The sequence below is a fragment of the Prinia subflava genome, chromosome 5 (assembly GCF_021018805.1).
Source record: "Prinia subflava isolate CZ2003 ecotype Zambia chromosome 5, Cam_Psub_1.2, whole genome shotgun sequence".
NCBI classification, from domain to species: domain Eukaryota; kingdom Metazoa; phylum Chordata; class Aves; order Passeriformes; family Cisticolidae; genus Prinia; species Prinia subflava.
Genome location: NC_086251.1, coordinates 12164691 through 12182309, shown reverse-complemented (window position 1 = coordinate 12182309; position 17619 = coordinate 12164691). Strand labels below are relative to the sequence as shown.

General features: G+C 42.8%; 3 protein-coding genes and 2 non-coding genes across 8 annotated transcripts in view; all 5 read right to left on the bottom strand.

Moving 5' to 3' along the window:
• TRIM66 (tripartite motif containing 66) overlaps positions 1-7088 on the bottom strand; it is a 50556-nt gene extending 43468 nt beyond the window's left edge. The window contains exon 1 of the mRNA XM_063398045.1: positions 3828-7088. Within this exon, the coding sequence (XP_063254115.1) occupies positions 3828-4131 (304 nt within the window). The 5' untranslated portion in view covers positions 4132-7088. The remainder of the gene's footprint in view (positions 1-3827) is intronic.
• Positions 7089-7224: 136 nt separating this feature from the next.
• Positions 7225-10040, bottom strand: RPL27A (ribosomal protein L27a). Its single transcript, XM_063398046.1, has 5 exons — positions 9949-10040; positions 9595-9658; positions 9060-9135; positions 8118-8292; positions 7225-7413 (listed from the first exon to the last, which is right to left on the bottom strand). Exons 1-5 carry the CDS (start codon positions 9949-9951, stop codon positions 7285-7287), a joined length of 447 nt encoding a protein of 148 aa, XP_063254116.1. The 5' UTR covers positions 9952-10040; the 3' UTR covers positions 7225-7284.
• Positions 7661-7792, bottom strand: LOC134551786 (small nucleolar RNA SNORA3/SNORA45 family). Its single transcript, XR_010080686.1, has one exon. It is a non-coding gene; the product is annotated as a small nucleolar RNA SNORA3/SNORA45 family (small nucleolar RNA).
• Positions 8584-8716, bottom strand: LOC134551785 (small nucleolar RNA SNORA3/SNORA45 family). Its single transcript, XR_010080685.1, has one exon. It is a non-coding gene; the product is annotated as a small nucleolar RNA SNORA3/SNORA45 family (small nucleolar RNA).
• A 1760-nt stretch (positions 10041-11800) lies between the features above and the next one.
• Positions 11801-17619, bottom strand: part of DENND2B (DENN domain containing 2B) — a 151104-nt gene continuing 145285 nt past the window's right edge. For all 4 annotated transcript variants that reach the window (XM_063398042.1, XM_063398043.1, XM_063398041.1 and 1 more), the window contains 6 exons: positions 16711-16888; positions 15654-15695; positions 14552-14663; positions 13280-13519; positions 12965-13051; positions 11801-12533 (listed from right to left, as the gene is read on the bottom strand). In XM_063398042.1, coding sequence (XP_063254112.1) covers positions 12499-12533; positions 12965-13051; positions 13280-13519; positions 14552-14663; positions 15654-15695; positions 16711-16888 — 694 coding nt within the window. In that variant the 3' untranslated portion in view covers positions 11801-12498. The remainder of the gene's footprint in view (positions 12534-12964; positions 13052-13279; positions 13520-14551; positions 14664-15653; positions 15696-16710; positions 16889-17619) is intronic.

Sequence of the window (17619 nt, the reverse complement as noted above, 5' to 3'; positions counted from 1 at the left end):
TAAAGAACTCTATAGATGTTCTGTGTTTGTCTGTTTATTTTTACTTATTTAAATACAGGCTGAGCACAAGCTATGGTACTGTGTGTTGACACATGGAGTCTCCTGAAACCGGTGTTCCACACTTCCTATGCCAAAACCTCATACTGAAAATGAGCCTAGAGCCAAAGCAGTCCTAAAGCTCAATCATTTTCCTGAAATAAACCCCCCTCTGATGATCTCTCTGACCAACACCTTGGTGATTTTTGGATGTGCCTCACTAACAAGTGTTCACAATTGAGGATCCACAGTGATATACATATATATATATGTATGTATGTATGTAATGTATGTATAGCACCTACCATATAAGCTGAAGAAAATTGTTTATTTTCAGCAGGAAATAATAAAATGCAGCAAGTGGACATCTGTCAATAGTTGAAGCCACATTTGCTCTCTTTAAAAGTTTGGTTTTTCTCTTGGTTTTACCCAATCTGTTTGCATTTCTCTAATACATAACCCTATTACATTTCTTGGCATTAAGTCAACACAACAGCAGCATGGACAGCATTTGAGTCATGCTGAGAACATTGGTAGAAATGACACCACCATTTTCCAGGAGTTTTTTTAACCCAGAGGAATACAAAAGGGAAAAAAAAAATTAAAATGAAATTGCAGAAAACAATAGCTCAACACACAAGCTCAATACAAAAACATACTACAATTAAATCCACTACTTCACAAAGCAATTTACAAAGCTGAGTAACTACTAATAATATTTTACATTACAGGTTAGGCTAATTACACAATTTGGCCACAAAATGTTAAGAATTCCAGGGCTTATATCAGTTAGCAGAACTCTGCGCAGTGTTTCAGTACATCTTTTCTGATCTGCCTTGTTCTCAGGGGTCCTAACTGTGAGCAGCAACTACCTGTGATTTTTCTTTTCTTTAAGGAAAAAACATTCAACAAACCCTTTAGCTGAGACAGTCTTGCAAAAACATTAACTTCTCCCAACAATGCACCCCCACTGGTCCCCATTTGACTACTTTTGGAATTAGTGTCTTGCTGATATTTAAAGCACTAAATCAATTTATGTCACTGTACATCCTACAGAGAGGAAAGTTCGCAGATGAGGGGTAATTTATTTTGGCATCCACTTCCAGTTCAGGGAGGAGGGATAAACACAGGAACCTGGGTGAATCTGGGTTTAAATGTATTTAGAACTTCATAAGAAAGAGGTAGACTCAAGGACACAAGAACCAACATTGCACCACAAGTGGTAACTCATGCAGGCAGGAGCCCGAGAAAGTCCTCACCCAAGACATTTCCATCTCAAGAGATATGAGAATATTCTCTTTTTCTTACTCAAGCCCTCTCCTGAAAATTATTCTTTCCCATGCAGTAAACAGACTGGAAACACATAACATGCAGATCTGCAGAGGAGGAGAATGTGGATTCTCTGTTACAGGAAGACAAGGAATAAAAATAGGAAAGGCACACTGGCCTGAAAAAAAAAATAGAAAAGAAAGACTGAGACGCTCAAAGTTCCCTTCATGGAAAAAGCATATGTAGGAGCCAAACTCACAAGGATAAATTCCTTTTTCCACTCAAATTACTCCCAAACTCTCAGTTCTCACAGCTATGGATCAATTCTGATGGTGATGCAGCTTTTCCACAGGAGCTCTAGCTGCTACCTCAGAGCTTTTATTCATGAGTCACCTCAAACACACACAGGAATAATATATCCCACACCAACTCCCATCAAATGTCAGGAGCACTTACCTCCAGCTTCTCAGCAACTTAAATACAAAACAACAAACTAGAGAAGAGTTTTATGTTAGCAGAGTACTACTTGTAGTAAAATATACAGAAACCTGCACATTCAAATATTATTTTTGTGACAAATATCAGAATAACTTCTCTTGCAAATACATGCATTGTTTCCATCCTTACATTTTGCTTGAGGAATTCATAGTGAGTAAGGAACACATTTTTCTTACAGGCAATATTTTAGATTTACTCATCTAAATTGGTTTAGCACTTGTACTTACAGTTTACCACTGACACCTGCATACAAACTTAAAGATGACACTGAAAACTGGAATTGTACTGCCCATAACTCAGCAATCAGTGCAGATAAGACAAGCAACATTTAACATCATAGCAGTAGAAGAGTTCACAGATTTATCCTGCCTGACCTATAGTGGCTACAGTTTCAGTCATTGGCTTAATTAAGAGACACAGGTGGTTTGGTCTTGCTGCTTTCCTTGCTCATAGATTAACTGAGTCTCTGCACCTGGTGCCTCACTTCATTTACTGGGTCATCTTGCTCTTTCCTACACAAGTTCCCTATCTACACAAGAATGAAGAAGTAAACAGAGAAACTTCAGGAATACAGAAAAGAAAAAAAAATATAGTATTTTTTCCATTTTGCTACAGACAAATAATTCCTACTCCACCTTAAAGAAATATCCAGTATTTTCACAGCCCATGAGAACCTGTAGCTGCACTTCATCCAAGATGAGCAAATGGTAGAAATTCACTTTTCCACTTGGGAAACAGAAAGGAGGAGAGAAATGGCTGAGAGGTCAAATGAGGATACATAAAAAAGTAATGGAGTGCTTTTTTCAACAGTCTTTTATTACAGCGAGGTCCCTCATACTCGAGGCAAACTATGACTAAGCATGAAATTTTTTAAGGAGACATTATTTGCAATTACTGCCTCTTTCTCTCCTTCTCTTATCTTCATATCTTTTTCTGTCTGTACCATACACATGAATAGCTTTTTTCTTTGCCTTTTCCTTTAGCATTTGAGTTTTGACTGCCAACAGTGACCTCTTAACACTGATTCCATTTGTTCTCAAACCTGAACTAGTCTAGTTTACATCATCTCATCAATTCTGATCACCCTCACCTCAAGGAAGGTATCTTCTTTGCCTACATGTTTCTAAAATCTGCTACAGAAGAGATAATAGATAATGCCTCCTACTCAACTAAAGTTCAAAGCCTGTGAAAATACAAGTTACCTACATGCCTTTGCTCTTCTTATAAATTAGTAATGAGTCTGGAATGCTTCCCCCACAGCAATTAAGACTATTCCACTTAAAATTACTATAATCTGTTATCTAGTTTTTATTTCAAAAAGAAAGTAACACATTTTCTATTAACACAGAAAAAACTCTACAACAACTGAAAACTGTACAAATAACTTCAAGATTTTAAAAGGCACAGCCCAAAAATGCTTCTTATCCTCACTAGTTTACTCAGCTTGTTAGGGTGAGTTACAGACACAAGGGTTAAGGCAGAGAGAAACAACACTCATGATGAGATTAGAGTTTCAGTGCACCAGAATACACATACTGTAATAACAATTATTATTACTTCTGTTAGAAACAAAGAACTGGCTGTTTTTGTGTTGGTGGTGAGGCACTGAAGGAGGGTGTGAAGGAAGAACAAAACTATCACCACAACCAGTACCAGCACGTCAAAAAGATTGCAAAAATAATTTACTCTGGAAGCTATCTTGTAGCATTTACTCATTTATTAAGCTAAGAAAATAAAATACTCATAATATCAACTTGGTAAGTGAAACATTCAGCCCATTCTGAAAAAATGTTCAAATGTTGCCTGTATCATTTCTCTTCAAAACACTGCTGTTGTATGAAAAACATAACATAAAAGGTGGCTTGTTCCCAATCCACTCTCTGCTCACACAAATCTTTATTCTCCTAGTTTATCAATTTAAAGTAGTGCTGTAGAAGAATAGGCTTCAAAAAGTACTTCTCAGTCCATCTCTTTTTATAATACTGCATTGCAAAGAGCACAAGCCACAGATTTTTGAATATTACCTTCATAGAGAACTTCATACTCAGTGGGAATACAGCAATATCCTTGAACCAAATCTGGAAGGCAGTCCTTGCAGAAGGAATGGAGGCAGGGGAGCATTCTGGGTTCCCTTCTCCACAGCTCGCATTTGCACACCACACAATTCCTTAACAGATCTGGGGTCTCCATTTCTGGCTGAAGTCTGGCCCCAAACACATGAAGAGTCACACAATGGCTCATGACAAGCCCTGCTTCACAAAACAGTTGATCACTCAAGCACAAACCAGAGGGCAACATGGGATGCACGATCAAGTAAACAACATTCATGTAGTTCCTGTGAAAAAAGAAGTTCCTTGCAGCTGAAAATCACATATCTGCTTTACAGAGGAGAATATATTTGCAGACTGTTGTGCAGGAAAGTGTGGTTTAAGGTTTACAAACCATGATCCCACTATCTCTCTAGTATTTGCAACCTCGGTAAAAACTGAACTAATCTGTTCTATTGATCTCCTTACAAAGCTGAATTGTCACACGCTGTACATTTCCTGCTAGAAGCAGAAACTCTGCAATTAAAATGATGAGATTCTCTGACTGCTTTTACAGTTTCACTCAAATATTTTACAGTTTTCAGGTACAGAAAACAATACCCTGATGAATACATCCTGATTTTCAGCTGAAATGATTTTCAACAATGCATGTTAGAAAGCTGCCTTGAAAAATGTACAGCATCTTCTGACAATTTTCTTTATAGAAAATGCATTTTGCAGTAATCAAATTTTAGCTATCAAGATGACCACAGATTAGATTATAGACCAAACCTGAGCTTCCCAGTGTTCCACCCATCAGCCGAAGATCCCTAAGGTCAACAGAGTTTTGCAGCTCATATTTCATCCACAGTTCTGATATTGTCAGAGATGTTGATCAGACACAGACTGCAAAGGGCAGCTCCTGCAAGTTGTATCAGAGGAGAAAAAGCAGATAAAGACTCATTTCCTCTGGAGTCACTCTTCCATTCTCCTGAGACCAGAGTCCCATGGAGCTGCTGACTGCCCTGGCATGCTGGCCCTGCTAGCAGCAAGATGTAATTGAAGCTACAATCTCCAGAAATTATTTCCCCAGCACAGAAAAGCAGCAGCTCTAATCTTAGGGCTATCTACTCTCCTGAGGGATTTTGTCTTCTGGTAGTTTCCAGTGGAAATGGCTACGAAGCAGATCTGGGTTTTTCATTCTGCAATGCACAAAAACTATGAATGTCTCAGAAATTAATAACCAGTAGTTTTTTAAGCATTGTGTCCTGAAGTTATCAGTATTTAAAATATTTTAGAAGAAAACGGACCCTATGGTAAAGTCTGCATCCTATTTCATATCCAAGAATGATTCAACTAGGTAGATACCCCCCGACTTGACTGACAAATGACTTAGATAAATTCAAACCTACCACTAAAACTTCAGATTCCAATTCCAAAACCAGAGGTCCCTTTGGAAATCAGCTGTGCCAGTTGTACCTGTGGTTTAATTAACATTTTATCAGTGCCTATTACATGAGCTCACTTTTTACAGTGCATCTTCATCAACCATCTATCAGAGGCAAAGGTCCCTAAAGCAGCACAGCCTCTCAGCTCACTTCATCTCTGTCATTTCTTGCAGTTCCTGTTGCTAAGATGACAAAGTTGCACCTACAAAAACATACAGTGTCTGCAGTAGGAAGTTGAGGTCTTGAACTACCACATTGTTGACACGGAGAAACCACAGCCCAAAGCATCCAAGCACAGAGAATAAGTGCAAACAAAGCCCAATACTGGGAAATGCTCTGTCACCTTAAAAGCCAACTCTGGGGCTGGATGAGCAGAAGCAGGTTATGGTAAATTTCACTTTATGCCTTTTGAACAACATACAACACTGATTTTTTTTTTTTTGGTAGGAAAGGGGAAGAGTAAGAGTGAAAAAAGTGTGTGTAAATTTTTGTTCTGAGGCAGGTATACAAAGTAGTTGTCAGGCAGCTGGAAGAGGGCTACAAGAAGGCCCAGGAAGAGAATCCAGGGAATTACAGGCCTGACTTTGGTGCTGAGGAAGGTCATAGTGCAGATCATCTCCAGCACCAAGTGACACTTGTGCAATAAGCGGGGCATCAGACCCAGTCAGTGTGGGTTTATGGAAGGAAGGCCCTGCTTGGCCAGCTCGATGTCCTTCTCCAACAAGGTGACCCACCTGGACGAGGGAAAGGCTGTAGAGCTGGTGTCTGTCCAGCTGGACTGCAGTAAAGCCTTGGACACCATTGCCCACACATTCTGCTGGAGACACTGGCCGCTCGTGGCTGGAGGGTGCACTGGTCACTGGATAGAGCTGGCTCCATGGCTGGGGCCAGTGGTGGATGGAGATACACCCAGCAGCACGTACTGGCAAATAGCAGTGCCAGTAGCCAGTGAGACAGTTCCCAAACTCCTCTGTACTTTGGAACAAACTGTCCATTTATAGCTGTCATAGCTACTCAAAAGCAGCAGTACCATTGGCTGAGATGAACTACTTTATAAATGGAATGCACATCAACCTCACCCTAAAAGCCCTCTAAATTTAATTGCCAAACACTAGGCTAGAAGTTGATTAACTAGGACTCCATCACAGGTATTAGAAGGTAATTTGCATGAACTTTGGCAGCGAGCATACAATAAGTGACAGTGTTTATAGGCTTTTGGTCTGACACCTAAGAACCAGCTCACTGGCTTTAGTTATTTGATTTTTTTACCATTAAATCCTGCTTTGGCATGCAGGGTCAAGCCTTGCAGACACCAGAAGTCCTAATCTGATGTTACAACCAAGCAAGGACCATTTCAAGCAGTCATTTTAAACCAAATCCATCAGAACTTCACACAGAGCAGTTCTGGAGCTGTGCCATAGCTTTGCCAGCTGTAAGGAAGGTTGAGGATAGCTGGCACCAACTCCGTTCCACAGGTGGGAACTGCAGGAATGGGGTACCCAGCCTGGGGAGGGCAGAGGTTGCAAATGTTAATTAACAGTTACTGTTAATTAACAGTTACTGTGCACTACTGTTACTTTGCATTTCTTTGTCCACACTCCTGCTGTTCTGTTCCCACAGGCCAGGGCACCATCTCCACAGATTTCCCCATGATGTCATTCTAGTTTTTAAGAATCCCCACCAAAAGCACGTAAAGTCCTCTTTTCAGACAGCTGTAGAAAAGATCACTAGCAGAAGAGCAGCACAAATACAGAACCTAATTCTGCCACCCAATAAAGACAAAACAATGAGATACCTGCATATGGCAGGTACTGAACACTGTAATCAGGCAATTTCAAAATGAAGTGAGGAGCAGTCCAACCACTGATCAAAAATTATGCAGGCAAGAATAAAGTGTGAACTGTGTCTGGACAAGTCAGGAAAGAAAAATCTGAACAACTCAAGCATCTGTGTATCAGCTTGTTTATGTATTGTTTATTCACAAAATTTGAATAAAACAAAAACTTTTATGCCACAAGCACACAGGCACCACCAACTTCTTTGATCTTCTCCTCTGCTCTTCTACTGAAGAACTTTGCTTTCACAATGACGGGCTGCTTGGGCAGCTTTCCCTTGCCCAGCACTTTGTAGTAGCCCTAGAAAGATTCCAAAAAGAAGTTCAGTGTTTGTAATGAGCTTGCTGGCTCTACATTCAAGTCAGTTAGCACACACCAGTTAAAAAACAAAAAATGAGCTCATCCAGTCAATTCATTACATTAAAATGACAATCATGACATGAAGACTAACAAAACAGCTGCTGAAGTAACTGCAGGTGATAAGTGGGCCCTAGGTGGCCAAGACAGCAGTTTGATTTGGGAGGCAGAACATCAGCACGTGGCAGAGCAGTGTCCCTGATTCGGTGGCTGGCTGAGACACAGGACATCACAGCCAGTGAATATGGATCAGATGTTTCTGTCCGAGAACTGTAGCACACCTAGACAACCAAACATGTGGAGATGTGACTCTAGTCTCGAGGGTGGACATGCTGTGAGACAGTTCCATCATGGTTTTGTTCCTTCAGGAACATTTCAAACTAGCCATCTTTCACCACCTACCCAAAGGAGGGCAGTGCCTGTCCACAAACACACACCAGTATGAGGAAAAGTATCTTACAGGGAAAAATGTAACAGCCAAAGCGCTTTCTGTAACTACTCACAGCCCAGGGCATCTGTCTCCTGAACCTCTGTGCACTCAAGCACTGGACCTCATTTGCAGTTCAGCGTTTCCCCAGTGGGACAGGCAGAGCTCAGGCACTCACGGGAGAGCAGGAATGCAGGGCTGAGCCCGAGCAGGAACTCACCGAGCGCACAACATCAATGACCGGGGCCAGTCCGGCCTCGCTCTTGGCGTAGTTGAGCCTCGTCTGTTCACTGACCAGTGTCCACAGCTTGTCCAAGTTGACAGTGGGACAGAACTTCTGGTTTCTCTTCAAGTGATAGTGCCTCATGCCTACCTTCCCAAAGTAACCAGGGTGACTGTGGAAAAAACATCCCTCATTAGATCACATTTTAAATTCATCCCGAATAAGCAGAACTCTGACACTGAAACAAGCATCTTATGACATCAAAGTATCCAAAATGTCACACTACGTATTTTTTCATATTAGTATGTGTAGAACCTAGGTGTAGTAATGATTAGCATCTGAACCAAGGAACAATTACATTCTCTGTAAGTGTTTCTTCTCCCTTGAACTCACAACTCAATCCCCCTCACGGCCGAGTCTGCATTTCCAGGGAATGCCCCAGCTCCGTGGAGCCAGGGAGGGCTGCTGTCACTAACCCGGTGACTGGCTGAGCCAGGAAGGGCACAGCCAGTGAATAGAGGTTAGTGGTTCCTGTCCGAGGACTCCAGCACACCAGGGCCACAGGCAGGGCCCAGATGTGACTCTATAGTCTCGGGAATCACACAACGTCCCTCACTTTACCCGAGGCAGCCAACAGGAGGCAGTTTGGATTCAACATCACATTCTGAATTTGCTCTGTGTGCACTGTTAAGCACGGACCACACTGTAACAGGCAAATTTGGTCAACTTTACCTAATACTACACTCAACTCTCCCAAGATGCCAAGTGAAAAGGCCTTTGATTTTAGGGTGAGGACAAGAGCAGCTATAATGCTACACTTCCCATTAAAGGAAAAATACATAGAATTGCAGGAATCTTTGTTTATTCACATATAAAATTCAGTTGCTTCTACTTCAAGAGCATGCATGTTGCTAGTAGGTATTTAAAGCGTTAGCTTACTATTTATCAAAGTTAATCCTGTGATGGTGCAGACCACCTGCATTACCACGTCCTCCAGGATGCTTCCTGTGTTTACCTAAGAAAAAATTTAAGCTTATTACATTAATATTACATACAATAGAGACTTTCAATGCCAACTTAAAGCAATTAAACGAATTATTTCAACTTGTGGTGTGACGAGGTTGAAATGGATAGAGTTGAAAGGCACACTGCAGTGCCCTGTAAGTTTAAGATGTCACATATCCAGTACTGACGTTATGTGAACTTCAGCACTATGAAGCATTGCTGAAGTTATAAATCCAGGCAGTCTAAAGCGTGCAAGCCTCGATCAGCCCATCACCGTGGCAGCTGCCCCCGCACGCTGCGGCCTCCAGCAGTGCTTGATACTGCACACGGTGCCGGCGGGCCCCTGCACCCACAGCCTCATTTTTATGGGATCCGGGAAGAGCAGCGGCTTCCCCTCCGCGCTGGGGCCGCCCCGGCGGGGCCGCGCCGCCGAAGGCCCCGGCGCACCCGCGGCCGCTTCTCCACTCACCCACGCGGCCGTGGCCGTGGCTGACGTGTCCTCTCAGCTTCCGGGTCTTCCTTAGCCTGGAAGGCTGCGGGGAAGGGGAACAGCAGCCGTGAGCGCGGCGGGCAGCGAGGGCCGGCAGAACCCCGCGCCCGCCCCGGGGCCCGCGCAGCCGGGCGCCATACCGGACCGGCCTCCCCGCTCCTCTCCCGCCCGCAGCGGGCTCGGAGCCGCGCTTCCCCACCACCCTCCGATACTCCACAGTCCCGTCCCGCAACGGGAGCAAGGGGCGGCGGCCGCGGGGTCCCGATCAGGTCCCGGTCGGGTCCCGATTCCCATCCCTATCCCAACCCATCCCGGCCCGGACGCAGCTCCCACCATCTTGTCGGCGTGCGCGAGGCAGAGAGAGGGGGCGGCTCTCGCGAGAGCGGGCAAAAGAGCGGGGGCAGGGCTGAGATCTCGCGAGGTTTCGTGAGGCGGGAGCGGCGGGCGGAGCTCTGAGGGGGCGGGTGGAGCCTGGCCTGCCCACAGCAGGGCACAGCTCTCTAGCTTTTCGCGCCACGGAAAAGCAGCATTTTGACCAGAATTTAGGAAAATTTGCAAGTTTGGTCACTTTATTAAACATCCGTAAACGTGGGAAAATGAACACGAAGTCCTGAAACACAATTATTTACCATACTGGAATGTGAATTTCTGGAGTGTAACTTAAAGCTTGGTTTCTAAGGGTTTTTTTTTTTAATGCATCTTATACTGTTAAGGTTTTAAACAAAACTTTAAAAAAATTTTACAAAAATTTTAAACACAGGCCTCAGCACAGGATTTATTTTTCTTTAGAATTTTCCTGGTGCACTTACAGTGCTCCATGTTGAGGAACGTGATTAGTTTTAACAACTAATTTAGTAGGGAAAATAATGCAGTCCTTGGTTTTTGTTCATCTGATCCCTTCAAACACAGACCTACAGATAACAAAAATTGTTTTACACAGCTGTAGTCTGAGGATCAAAAAGTCACCTACGGATTTTCTGGGGCATGATCTCACCTTGTCCCGTAGTATCCTCTGATGCACATTACAAAAGTGGGAACATGTTGACAGATAACACAATGTTTAGAAGCTTTCTGCTTTAATTTTTAAAGTGCAAATGGAAGAAAACAGCTTTGGCACAGGAGATGAGTTTTACAGCACCAGATTCTCGTACATCAGTATTCCATGGCTTTGTCTTGCCTTTGCAGTAACTCCACAGCATGTCCTGATAAAGTTTTATCCATCATCTTCTTAAGATGAATTATGTATTTCCCCCCACATTTACTAGCAGATGTTGTTTATAAAAAGGCCAGAAGCCACCTGTACAAGTAACCTCATTCCTCCCACTCTGAAGAATTACATCTAGGAATCAGTCTGGAACCTGGAGGATATTAGAGTAAAACTAATGGAAGTTATCAGTTGTGGTGACATTTCCTCTGAACCGAAAGCACCCAGTATTTCACAGACATTTCACATATAAGCTTAAGAAGCTTTTGTGTATTTTCGAGTGTGAGGGAGGTAACTGAAAAAGGAAATGACTTCACCTTTTTCGTGAAGAGCCCCTCGAATTGCTCTATGAGGCTGATAGCACACCAGAACCACTGTCAGGTTAGGAACTGCGCAAGCCTCAAAGCCCGTTTAACTACAGCAATCACACTGCGAACTACAAAAGCCACAGGGTGGTGGGTTTCCTTTAAAGGTAAGAGGCTTTAGCTAGTTTTTATTATCTGTCAAATTTGCAACATATTGAAGCATTTTTCTATTTTTTAAAATATTTTCTTCTTCAGACTATGGGAAAACTTAGAGAACCTCAATAGGGGTTCTGTTTCCAGATCAAGGAAGTTGTGACACTTGAGCGCCATGCACAGCACAAAGCCAACTGAAAATACCATAGGTCAGGAGCAGTATCTGTGATACAAAGATAAAATAATTCACTGCTAACCCATGAAAAAATGTTTTAACAGATGCTTCTGTTAGAATAAAATGTTATAAAAGGGTATAAAATGCCTTGTCTTAGCCCTGATGAAAAACACTGAAGAAACCCCAAACTACATGTCATGAAATAGCAAACCTACCAAAAGACAGGTTCGTAATAACCACTTTACATTTTAATTACAAATTCATTTAAAAATCACAGGCAAGTCGATGAGTTTGTACCTGCTCCGCGTGAGGAAGTGCAGAGGTTTGCAATGAATCTCAACAAAGAGGTCTATTTACAGAGTTTATTAGGATCCATCCATACATACATTAGGAAAGGCTGTACTGTACCTACTCGCTGCAGCTGGCATGTCAGAGAGCTGAGAGCTCTCCAGGCTTAGCAGTTTTAGTGCAGAATGAGTTAGAAGGAGTTTACTGACCAGAGTTCAAACCAGGTGGAGGTTTGGTAAGGTGAACCAAGTACCTTATTATCAAGTTACTTTGTTATTTCTTCTTTAACATTAATTCCATGGAAACAGACACAGACAAGTGCCTGTGCTGTGGGTACAACCTCTCTCTCATACTTGCGCTCATTCACCCCACAGTGTTCAGGCATCAACCATCCCTTGGAGTCAGTGGTTCTGCCCAAACAGTCAGCTGCACATAATCAGCTGCTCGCTTTTGCACCAAGCATAACTCAACCCATAGTAAAGAAAAAAACAAGCACCTGGTACTCTCAGGAATATACAAATATTTACCACAGTTTTCTCGCTCATTACAAAATCAGTTACAAAAGCTTACAGCACATTATGTACAAATTCTACCCAAAGACACAGAGAGCCATCCCGTGGCACAGTGACACAGCATCGGTCATTGCCTGGAGCTGCCACCAGCTCGCTCCGCTCTCCTCCCGCTCCGCACTCGAACGCCGCAGGGGTCTCGCACAGTGCCATGAACAGGCTTCGGGGTGGTGTTTCAGCAGAAAGGGGCTAGTTCTTCTTGTGAAGGAACTTCATTTTGTTACCTAAAGGAAGCACACCGTCAGTCTCTAGCAGATATCAGAAGTCAATCAAAAGTGACAGCAAATAGGTCTAACTTTTTTAGATTAGTAATTGCTGTGGGGTAACTCTTTCACCCAGCACCAGCAGGAAGAGTTACAGAACACCGACAGCTCCGACACCTTCCTGTACCACTCCTCGATTATGGTTTGGTTCCCTCATCCCCCAGTGAAAATGAAAGTGTTAACAAAGAACCATAATTAAATCTCGATTTATCACCTTTAACTTTGTTTGTTTTCTTTTTCGTAATTCCTATCACGCTGAAACCACTTGACTACCTCATTTCACCTTGGGTACGGTTTTTTCAAATTAAAAAACAAACAAGCAAACAAAAACACCCAAACTCATCACCACCCTGAAAACTCATTTCACAAATACTTCTAAAGATGTTCCTCACCGAGGCCTCGCAGGAACTTGTTTACTCCACTTTGTTCCGTGTCCGGGAGCTCCTCCAAGTACTGTTCCACCCTCTGCTCGAACAGCCCTGCGGCGGACGGACAGGCACCGGGTGAGCCGTGTGCGGCGGACCGCGCATCCCCCGCGCACGGCGCCGATCCCGCCCCGGCAGCCGCTGCTCACAGCCACCTTCCGGGGAACCGGGCAGCATTTCAGCGATGCGTTTCCGCTTTCCCGGGAGCGCAGAGGGGCGGACATCCGCGGGAGCCGAGCGGAGCAGGGAAACCCGCGGCGCATCAGAGACGTTCACCCTTACCTTTAGCCCTGCATTTCCTCAGCTCTCTGTCCTGGATGAAGCCAGCGAACATTTGGGATTCCATGAAAACTTCCAAGAAGCGACGGATACTCTTGGAGGCCACAGATTTACGGAAAGCCTCCCTTTGGAAGGCACGCTCTCCTTTTTCATTCTGGGTTAGGAACAGGGAATAATGGCCAACTGTCTCCACAAAGAATCGGATAAAAACCTCAGACACTAATCCATTCAGGGTGTTACATTCTGCAAAATAAGGCGGCAATAAGACACCAAAATCAGCTGCTACCATAGCTGTAAGCATTATCCCCACGGGGCCAGGCTGTGCATCTCCCGGTTCCCTGATGCTGTGCTAACAACTGGCAGGAGTTGCAGCGGCTCCGGGCACATCTGGATGCACATAGAGAGGGTGACAGCGCCATACCCACGGTGACAGTCTGCAAAATTTGTGTTCTATGACCAAGAGTCAGCGAGAATTACAAATCCTCAGGAAACAGCCCAGAAAATTAAACATTTGATGAGTGTTTCATCAAAATCAAATTTTCTATTTTCACTGTTCAGCAATTTTTCCTCAGAAACTTCTGAATGACTCAGCATTAAAATATGTCTCCCTGAGGATAATAAGCCTGAACCAAAAACTGATCAAAGTGGGTCGGTTTTAGAATTTGGGTTTTCATCATTTCTGAGATGGTAAAACAGTCTTATATCTGTAATACATATGACTAGAAATAAATTTCAAAACTGAACAGGGGCCTCTTTCATACTTTTTAACCACAGGCATCTCAATTTACCCTGGGTTGTTTTTATCACTGCTGAAGAGAAATACGAACCTTCAGAGACAACCCAACCCGTCTTGGACTAAAATTCTTTTCTGATGGTACCTGCTCCTCTCCCCTGAAAATACCGAGTGCCAAGAGCAACTCAAAGTCAGGCACAGCTCTGACCCTGGAGAATTACCTGGATTGAGTTGGGGCCAAGTTAGCTGCAAACCTCTGTTTGAGCAAAGGTTCAGAGGCATCCATGGGAGTCCATGTAATTTACAAAGAAATTAAATTACGGGAGTCCATGTCATTTACAAAGAAATTAAAATAAATCACGGATGAGGTGTCACTGTGGGTTGGTGCCAACAGTCTCATTTTCTGTGTGCTCAGAGACAGCCTTTGATGTCACCAAAGGTATTTGAGACCGTAAGACCCATCTTTGTTTCTCCTGTATAAAAAGTCACAACCCTACCTGCTTTTGTTTATTACACAAGTCCCTCTTTCCAAATGAACTTACCATCATCTGAATCACTATCTGAATCCTGATTTATCAGTTCATTCTTTCTCTCTAGAGCCTGCTCCAGAGCAGCTTGCAGTTTTCTAGGTAATAGTGTGTCTTCATCATCCATCTGATAGAGGAAAAAAAAAATCTTTAAGCCACAATAATCTATGCAGCAAACACTTTCAGAAGGTTTAGAATTCAGATGAAAAATATTTGAATCTGCTACTGTTGTGGCTACATAAATAAAAGAATGAGAATCCAAACTAAACTAACTTTAGTTTGTGCAACTAAAAAATATTTTGAAACACAATTTCTTGTCACACTTATTAAGATTAAATAAGGAATGATAATCCAAAGAGGAGGTAAACACAGAAATGTGGAATCAGGTCTTTACATGACAGAGTCCAAATAGTTGTGTTTAACTAAATACACGTCATGTGGAAGCCTTGCTAGGTGTACACAAAGCTGCTGTAGTTGAGTGTAGGCAGCTGCTTGTTGTTTTTACTGTTTTGTAGTCTATCTTGTTTTCTGGCTCTTGCCCCTGTTGCTCTCTTCGTCTTGTTTTATGCCTGTTCAGCAGAAGCCAAATAGGCACAGGAGCCTTAGCTCTGCAGCCAGGCTGTTCACCAGCCAGGGAATCAAACACAGAAGTTTCCTCATCCAGCCTGCAGATTGTTGAAGTTACTTCGTGTCACATGACCACCAGAAGATGGTGATCCCTCATCTCCTTGTTTACAAGGCTCCCGCTTTTCCTGTCACATTAAACTGTTCTCCACCTTTGTGCTCTCACTCAGGAATTTTCTTTGCTTTTGGTCCTTTTCACTGCCAACAGTGTGAGTTTTCTTGCTAAGGTGATGTTGTTATCTTAGTATGTCTTCTTTCCACTGTGAAAACAGTTCTTGCTTCCTTCTGACAGTCACAGCCTCGATCCCTTCTGCATACCTGAGAAGTTCTTATTTGCAGGTGGAACAGAAAATGAGAACTCTTTTTTTCCCCTCATTGCTTTCCCTTTGCACACACAATTCCTGCCATATCCCTCTGATCAAAGAAACCCCATCATACTGTAGGAATAAACAATTTGCTAGACTGCATGGCAGCATTCTGAGCTGTACTTTACCTGTCTGATGAATCTATCAGATCCCAGGTTAACCATCAAAGCCTACAGAAAAGAAAACACTGCAGTGAAATGTATCTGAACATACACAATACATTCATTTGTTCATTGCTTTTAATAGCAAGAGATCATCTGCTGAACAAGCCTCAACATGAATCAAATTCCTACTGTGAAACAAGAGGTTGTGTGCTTTATGAAACAACATGAAGGTTTTCTTTACAGCTAAAAGTCTAATTTAACACAGATACAACAGATCTCAGATTAATATATTAAAGAAAAAACTAAAAGAGTTTTTTTTCTTAAATTTACGCAAGTTATAACTACTAATTTTTGTTAACATGCAGTTTAAAAGTGTTTCAGAGGGGTTTAAAGAAAACAGTACAGACGCAGTGGGGATTCCAAAGGGCAAGTGTGTGAAATATTCATGAGAACAAAGCAGCAAAGCTGAGACATGGAGCAGGGAAGATGTGAAAGAGCAATGTTAGGAAAGCAGAAGAAAAACAGAGCAGAGATTTACATGGGAGGCACACAGGGCCTTGGAAGTGAGCATAAGAAAATTCCTTAGAAAAATGACAGGAAACTAATAGGCGCAAGAGAGAAGAGAGTGTGTTCTTGAGTATTTTTGTGAAGCACAGCTCTTATTTGATTTCCAATATAGTATGAACAAAATCTTAGAAGTTAAGATTGTTAAAGGTTTTGTTTCCTGTGTAGTCTGTGGCTTCATGCACCACTTCCATAAGGATTAAGAGATGTCATAGCAGATGGCTTCCTCTTGTTTCAGAACAAATCAGCATATTTACAGCCTATTTACTGGTGACCAGGTAAATATTCTGACCATGTCTCTAACAAGGTGCCAGGTATGGAAGAGGGCCAGAATAAAAGAAAAGAATAAAGCTACTGCTGCAGTTTTGCCAGGAGGCAGTTGCCCATGAGAACCAGGCAGAGAAGAAACAAAGAGGCAGATTAAAAATTAAATATGAGGATTTATGTCCCAGTGGCAGCCCTCTCCTGGAATAGACCACCTTTACTCCAGGCAAACAATTGTGGTGCCAGCTCCTACCTCCTCCACAGGCAGGTCCTTGAGTTTGGGCAGAGAGCTGGAGAGCAGTCCCACCAGAAAGGGGGTAGGGCAGCACACGATGTCGATCATGGACGAGGGCAGGACAGGAATGAAGGTGTGCTGCCAGGAGAAGGGGTACAGCAGGGCCACTACAGCATGGGAGCAGCTAGACAGGGTGCTGGGGAGAGAGGAACAGCCAAGTTAGCAAAGGCTTTTCTTGGTTCACAACACCTGCCACCTGCTGAGAAACTCAACCTGTTGAAATACAAGTGCCCAAGGTGCTGCCTCTCTGTCACTTCTGACTTCAGACAGGCCCTAGTCCTCTTCCAGTCCCTACCCTCTCTGTACTGTGAGGTGTGGTAGTTCACAGCAGACTTCAGACTAAAGGTACAAAACTAGAATCTGTTTGTTTCAAACTAGAACCCATTTGTTTCATAGCAGTCAGGAGATGGCTTGATCTAGAAGTCAGGATTCAATGTTCCAAATAACACTCAAAAGCAGCCACTTTGAACAATGCTTAAAACCCAAAAGCAACTTCAGATCTTGGCTGTTACGACCACATCAGCAGTAAAAATGCATAAAAGTGATATTCTTAAGTCAAGCACTAATGCAGGAACAAAGGAAAACAGAAAGTAAAATAAATTTTTTTAAAAATCCCCAAGAAAAACTCTATCAAATCAGATATAAAAAGCCCTCATCAATACTTATTCCAAAGGAAAGCTAGTGAAAGCAACACGTTTTTCAAAGATTGTGTATTTTTTGACAAGAGCATATTTTTATTATAATACATTGGAAAGGGCTTAGTAACCAACCTCAGTGATAAAGGTATTGATCCTGCTCAGCTCTAAAATACAGATTGGTATCTCCTAAACTTTAAGGCTTGATATTATCATGGAAAATGTCATGCAT